General features: G+C 30.4%; 1 protein-coding gene across 1 annotated transcript; it reads right to left on the bottom strand.

Moving 5' to 3' along the window:
* Positions 1-1185: 1185 nt before the first annotated feature.
* On the bottom strand, positions 1186-3068 carry LOC105116978 (inorganic pyrophosphatase 2-like). The gene is made up of 4 exons (XM_011014504.1): positions 2682-3068; positions 2361-2482; positions 2070-2271; positions 1186-1721 (listed from the first exon to the last, which is right to left on the bottom strand). The coding sequence occupies exons 1-4, from the start codon at positions 2838-2840 to the stop codon at positions 1353-1355; spliced, it is 852 nt and encodes a 283-aa protein (XP_011012806.1). The 5' UTR covers positions 2841-3068; the 3' UTR covers positions 1186-1352.
* Between the last annotated feature and the right edge of the window lie 4775 nt (positions 3069-7843).

Genomic DNA, 7843 nt, shown 5'->3' with positions numbered 1-7843 from the left:
CTACTACTACTACTACTACTACTAGTACTACTACTACTAGTATTATTATTATTATTATTATTATTAGTATTATTATTATCATTGTTATTGTTATTATTATTATTGTTGTTGTTGTTATTGTTATTGTTATTGTTATTGTGTTATTGTTATTTATAATTTGTACAAATAACCTCCCTGTGGTTCAACCTCGGTCTTGCTGGGTTATTTATTACTTCGACACTCCTGCACTTGGGAGAAGACATCAATCTTTCAGTCGTGTCATATGCAATGGTTTGTACGAGACTAGATATTTTGCATGTTGTCAATATGGTGAGCAGGTATATACATGATTTGAGACAAAATCACTAGTAGAAAGTTAAGTGGATTCTACAATATATTCATGGCACAATTAATATTGGTTTAAATTTTGAGTGAACTGATAGACTTGGACAAAATTTACTTGGTTATATGGACTCAGACTATGCTGGTGACTTAGACAAATGTTGTTCCATAACATACTATGTGTTTACACTTGCTAAAAAGTCTGTAAGTTAGAGGTCAACATTATAATTAATAATAGTTTTGTCAACAACCAAGGTAGAGTACATCACAATAATGGAAGCCTTTAAGAAAGCTATTTGGTTATATAGGTTGATTGATGACTCGAGATTTGTTTAGTATCACGTGAGTGTCCATTCTGATAGTTAAAGTGCTATTTGTCTTACAAATAACTATGTTCATTATTTCCGCACTAAGCACATTGATGTTCACTTTTATTTCGTTAGAAATCATGGATGAAAGGGATATTTTGCGATAAAAGTTTGACAACATATATAATCTCATTGACATATCCACAAAATATGTCTCAAAAATCAAGTTTCAATATTGTTTAGTTTTGGTCAACATCTCTAGATGTTGAACAACTTAAAGGTACAATGCTATATAGTGCATCATAGTCAACATTGATTGATCACTAAGGTTAAATGAAAAAATCCTAACAAATGAAGATTTGTAACAAAATTGTCAATATTTTTCCAACCACCCTCCTAAAATCACTACAAATTTCTCTTGTATACTTTGCTCCTTAATTTGTGGTTTTCGGTCTAGTATGCACAATGATTTCTTCACTTGAATGTCTAGTCTAGCTATTCTCGTCTGAATATATCTCTTGTGGAAAAGATAGCAGGAATTACGGCACAAGCAACAATAACAGGGTGAAGCAAGCTTAATATTTATATTATAGAATACTTTTATGGATCCACATGAAACGTCGCAAACTTGCATGCTTCTTGTTTAAACCCAAGATAGAAGGGGGAGAAAAATCTAGGTAGCTTTGGCATTTGTCCAACATTTAAGCTGCTAATATAGGTTAACTACTGGGTAACTGAGAGGGGTTGAGGCAAGCCTTCATGAGCGGCGATTGATATGGTCTGTAACTTGCAATCAGCTGAGAGCAACTGAGCAGAATTGCTGCTGATCTCGTCCGTGGAAATTCTTTCAATAATTTGGAGCAGCACCCGTTCTAGCTCTGCCCCGTTGATCCATTCATGAATTTCTGCCTTCACAAGCAGTGGATTCTCGCTGATTAAATCCCACACTGGGAAATTCTTCCTTGGCATCACATAATCTGCCGCGGTAAGCTTCAAGCTCGGGCAATAATCGCCAGCACCATCTCCCAGATAGATGATTTTCTTGCTTCCGTCCTTGGATATGGAAGCTTGGATTCTTTCAATGATGAGACCCTATTTTATTTTAGGGAAAACATAAAGCACAAAAATTATAATTATAATTTCCTAATAAATCATGCATTAGAATTAAAATATTTGACCTCTCCACCTATAATATAATAAAAATCAAAAGTTGACTGCATGTCGAGATCATACATGTGGTGGGGTCACAGAGATATGTAATTATGACCAATTGTCCCCATCATAAGAAAACATGTACCAATCATTCTGTGTCCAATCCAGCACCAATGATTTTCATAAATATGTGATCTAGAATCCTCTGGGAACCTTCAAATATGAATGGCCTTTTCTAATTCCCATAAGAAATTAAATCTTTGATCTTGACTGTAGTTATCAACATACCTTGCACATGTTAGGAGGGCAAAGGCTGCAGCAATGAGAAGATTGAGTAAAATCATGGTAAGGAGATATCCTTAGCCTCTCTTGCTCATCAACAAAACCTGGGTTCGTGTTGATTTCAGAGAAGTAATCCTTCAACCCAAGATGATTTAGAATTGTCTCGATGAAGAACATGTTTGCATCACTTACAATCCTCAACTCACACCTGCAGACAAATCAAGATTAAATTTAATTCCTCGCTGTTAAGCATAATTAGAGAGAATTGTGCGTGCGCGTTTACAACAGATATATTACCCTAAAGCATGGGCTGCTTTGATAGCAGAGATGACCCGGGGATGAATAGGAATACGTCTCAGAACCTCTGCAATGTCTTCAATGGTTTTTCCATGTGAATGAATTTCCTTCATCATCCTGTCCTGGAAATTTCAAGAAAGCCGGAATCTTTTTATTAAAATCAGTACATAAAGGATGTAAAATAAATAGAAACGAGAAAAACATCAAGAAATTAACATGGGGGAATATAAACAAACTGATCATTCCTGAAACATTAGTTTCAATATAACAAAAGAAAAGCAATAATATTGTTACATGACATTAAATAATGTGTGTACTGACCATGAGAGAATTCCATGGCATGGTGTGGAGGAGTTGATTGAACAAATCGGTAAAACCCAACTCATCAATAACCCAGTTATCACTATCCACGTCAATGATGGTTTTGTCAAAATCAAAAACCACCACAATTCCACCAGCAGCAGCAGCGGTGGCGGCCATTGATCACCACGTCGAAAAAGAACAAATACTAGCTAGGATGTAAATATTTCTGAGATGTGGATTTTTGAAAAGAAGAGGAGAGGAAGGGGCATTTATATAGAGAAGTAGCTCGGGGTTAGTTGAAGAATCAGAGTTGCATTCGGATTTAAGATGCCAAAGGAATATTACAAGAAGGTGCGGGTGTTTTTGTTCTGAGAAGTGGCAGGCGACCGAAGCCAGCCATGCGATTTTCCTACCACTCCTGTCCTGTTTGGTCTCTCCACAACGTTATACGTATACGTGTCACTTTCTACTTTTAATTCCTATGGACCCACTTGTTATTCCAAGCACATGTTCCCTTGATCGTCCGATTTCATGACTTTTATCTTGGTCTCCCATATCAACGGATTAAGGAGATGCTTGCGTTCTCATTACTCCTTAATGTTATTATTATTATATCCACCACAGGACGGAAAACAAATTATATCTTCATCTATAGACAATAAATTAAATAATAAAATAGAGTTTAGATTTCAAATATATACATAAGACTACTATAACAAGCATTTATGTATAATAAAATAAAAACTCGTACATTATATCAAAAAACAAGGTTTTAACTTCATAAAAACATCGATTAAATAAGAAGATGACACTGAATATAAAAGAATATCATGTTAAATTATCTTTTTTTAATTTGACTTGAGGTCTAGTGTTCAAATTTTGCCTCCTAATATATATAAATATGGTTGCTTTTTGAGGATGATAAAATGACGTGGAATGATTAAAAACTAAAAAGTATATATAATGATTAGGCTCTTACTATTTGTGAGCGCACATAAACGCCACATTGGTTATGGAGGCAAATTAAAAGCGTGGGCATAAGGGAATATCCGAAGGGAATCAAATTCACTTGCCAGTACTTCCCAGGTTCGATTCGAAACGCACTTAAATTGGCTGGCTGGCTGGCTGGCTCGAGAGAAGGGTATATCCTGGGTAGAGAGTCCAATTGGTGATTGTTGGACGCCATCATTGTCAGTGACATATTATTATAGCATTACAGTTCATGTGATGTTACCGCAATAATGCATAACATGTCACATAATTTATTTGATACTAGATACATGCTCGTGCCTTGGTATTTTTTTATTATTAGTGCATTAAACTTAGCTCATGTTTTTGCTAAATATATAAAATAATATAAGCTTTAATAATTAATAATATAAAAAGAAATTAAGATAAATTATAAATAATAATATAATTAGAAAAGTTTTAAGACAAGGAGTAGTCAATGCACAAGTTTATCCATTGTAATTTTTTATCAAGTCTATATAATATAAATCTAGTATGTTAGTAAAACCTAGACTCAAGTAGTTTGAGTCTAATATGATTACCAAACTTGTGGTGTTTAGATCTAGCATAGTCAACAACATCTTCCTTATTTTTTTTAAATTTTTGACTATGATAATGACTAAAAAATTAGGAATTATTCTCTTTTGATAAAAAAAAACTTTTTTTTCAATCCATTTTTGACCTAAAATATCTATAAAACACCTTAGAAATCATGACAAATCTATCAATAATCTTAAAAAATGCCCCCAAAACCAATCTCAACTTGAAATTAAAAATCAATCTGAACTCATATATGTTTTTTCATGAATTTTCAAATTATATATTAATTAAAAAAAATTTCTATTTTGGTGGCCTAAATAAATGTCAACAACAAATTTTTTTGTGCTATCAGAATCCAACAACTCTTCTCTCTCCATTTTCAATCAAGAATAAAAAAATAATAAAAATAAACTTTTATACCAAAATAGAACTAAAACAATTTCAAGGGAAAAAAATGTATAATTTACATGATTATTTAAGTTAAAGAATTAAAATGAATTTTTTCAAAACTTATAGTATACCATTCATGTGTGTCTTATTTTTCATTTTAGTTCCCGCTCTTCCAATCCTACCATTTTATAAAAATTCAAAATCAATCGCTTAAAAATAAAATTTAAGAATCAAAATAAAAACAAGTATATAATAAAAACCCCACACATTTTAGTATTACATGGAATATAGGTTAGTCCATTTGTTTTTATATTATTGATATGGTTGGTAATTAGATCAACATATTAATCATTATATTCATAAAATGTTTATGGTTATAAATTGAGACATTCAAAAATTAAAAAAAAAATAGAGTGGGACGCGTATAAAAAATATAAGGAAAAAATAATTATTTAAAAAAAATATAATTATGATAAAAATATTTTTAAAATATAATTATGATAGATAATCATGAATTGGGACCCATGACCCTTTTGGAATGAGTTTTCGTTGTTGACAATACAAGTTCGTGAATTAGTTCACAACACTGCACTTGCTGGGAACCCATTATTGTTTTTCTTTTTTAAAAAATAAAAATAAAAATAAAGAAGAAGAATCCTATGGGGTTGATGATGCAAATGATCATGAATTAAGGTTTCTAGCTATGTGCCTTAATAATGCTCATATATAGTTGATTTTTACATTAAGCTTGCGTGTTCTCTAGCTATAAGTCTATGAGTTCATGAAGACACTCTTTCTGCAAGCATAAATCATACCTTCATCTCTCCCCTTGATAACTCGTGGAACTTTTGATTCTATAATTGCTAATGCAGCCACAGATTATGCTTCTCCAAGAAGAAAGATTAAAGTAAAAAAGCTGACAATAAAAAAAACAAAAACATGGTCAAAAAATTATATGCTAGCCTAATGATTATTTGATAGCTAGTTGTTTTTTAAAGTATATTTTATTTAAAAATATATTAAAATAATATTTTTTTTTATTTTTTAAAAATTATTTTAATATTAACACATTAAAATAATTTTAAAATACATTAAAAATTTTAATTGAAAATAAAAGAATAAATTTTTTTTATTTAGAAAACATAAAAATATTCTACTTGCTATATATATAATATCACGAATACGTGGTGATATAGCATAAGAACATTTGCGTCACGCACACTTGATGCCCAGCATGACACCCTACATGCTGGAATGATATAGTAATAGGAGTAAAGTGGGCAAAATTATGGTTTGCTTTTTATGTTAGTGGTTTCTATGTCATCTCTGATTCTCGAGCAGACTGCAGGATAACATTTCGGTGGGTTTTGCTTTTTCTCTGCCATCTCTTCTGGATTTCCGCCTCTGAAAAAAAATACCATCAAAAGCTGCTAAAAGATGGTGAATATTTTAATCACACACCTTCAATTTTTATTTCTTTTTCCCACCACTTTAAAATTCATCACGTTGGAAATGACACCATTACCATCAACAAAAACTAAATGTTCACCTCCTCACGAGACAATGGTTACTATAACATTGTTTTATAATTTTATTTTTTAATATTAAATTTTATAATTTATTTTAATTTATTTTCTATCAGATTATCTTAATCTCATAATCCAAGTCACAAATTTAGTTGGTTAACTCAAGTTATCTCGAGTAATTTTTTATTTTTTTTCTAATTTCATCTTTCAACATTAAGTAGATTAAGGATTCAACCACATAATTTCTTTTGATTTTATTTCTATAGTATTATTCTGGTCTAATGACTCTAATTGCGAATTTGGTATGTTAATATAGGTTGAATTGAGTTATTTTTTATTTTGTTTTTTAATTTTTTTCTTTAATATTAAGTCGATTGAATTATCATAATTTGTTTCGATTTATTTTTTATGATGTTATTATGGTTTTATGACTTAATTCATGAATTAAACAAATTAACCTGGGTTGACCCGAGTTGATCTAATATGTTGTCATCTTAATTTTTTTTTAAAATAGTAGTCACAAAAAAACATGTTATAGTTTGATTACTTTTTCAAAACTAATAGAGTTAACATGTTAAAACCACAAGCAACAACATTAGAATGTGAATAATTAGTTGTTGAATGTACATTTTAATTATAAATAAACTCAATGAACAAGAACTGATCTTCTTGATTCTTAAGATTCTTTTGAATAAATATAGTTTAAGTCTTATTTAATATATATATTTGTCCATCTATTCATGGATGACCACTAGTAAAAAATAATAACTTGGTATCAATTTCCCATATAAAATCTTCTAAAAGTAGCCAAGATACTTATCATCATAATCTGAAACTATATTCTTAAGTACCCCATGAAGTCATACTACTTTCCTAAAAAATAAATAAGCTATGTTAGTTGTATCATTGATTTTTTAATATGATATAAAATGCGTCATCTTATATAAACTTATCTACAACTGTAAATATATAATCCCAACCTTTTTTCTTTACCTTGGTAACCCTAAAATAAAGTCCACATAAATATTTACCCAAGGTTCCTTTAGTACAAGCAAATAAGTATACAAACCATGCTATAAGACTTTAAACTTAACTTGTCTATATGTAATGCATCTATCTCACACTCTTTACACACTATATCTTGTCTTTGGAAAAAAAAAATATTCATGCAAAACATGCATGCCTTATATATAATGCATTATCCACTACATTTTCCTTACCTTGCTTGCATTTGATCACATAAAAAAAAAATCTCAATACATTCCACTCATTTGGCATGATACCGATTCAACTTACCTTATCTTTTCAAATATTTCAGCAACTTGTTATTTGAATAAATCATAATTTTTTTCCCACAAGTAGTACTGTCAAGTCTCCTAAGCCCTTACCAATATATAAAGCTTCTTATTACAAGTTGAGTAGTTTTGATGCTGCACCATTGAGATTTTCACTAAAATATGCAATCATCAATTTCTCATGTTTTAAAACAACTTCAATATATATTCTTGAGGCATCATTAAAACAACTTCAATATATATCATACTTAATCTTAAAAGCTTTAGTAAAGTCAGGTAAAGTTAATAAAGGTGTCAAACTAAGTTTTTCTTTAAGAAGTTTAAAAGTATTGTCTTATTTAATACCTCATTTGAATCACGCCGACTTTTTAACAATTTTACTAAGTGGTGCAACTAGTGTGCTAAAAACTTCATACCTTAG

This window comes from Populus euphratica, unplaced genomic scaffold (assembly GCF_000495115.2).
Source record: "Populus euphratica unplaced genomic scaffold, PopEup_1.0 scaffold1147.1, whole genome shotgun sequence".
NCBI classification, from domain to species: domain Eukaryota; kingdom Viridiplantae; phylum Streptophyta; class Magnoliopsida; order Malpighiales; family Salicaceae; genus Populus; species Populus euphratica.
Note: the sequence above shows the minus strand (reverse complement) of the source record. Positions and strands in the feature narration are given on the sequence as shown.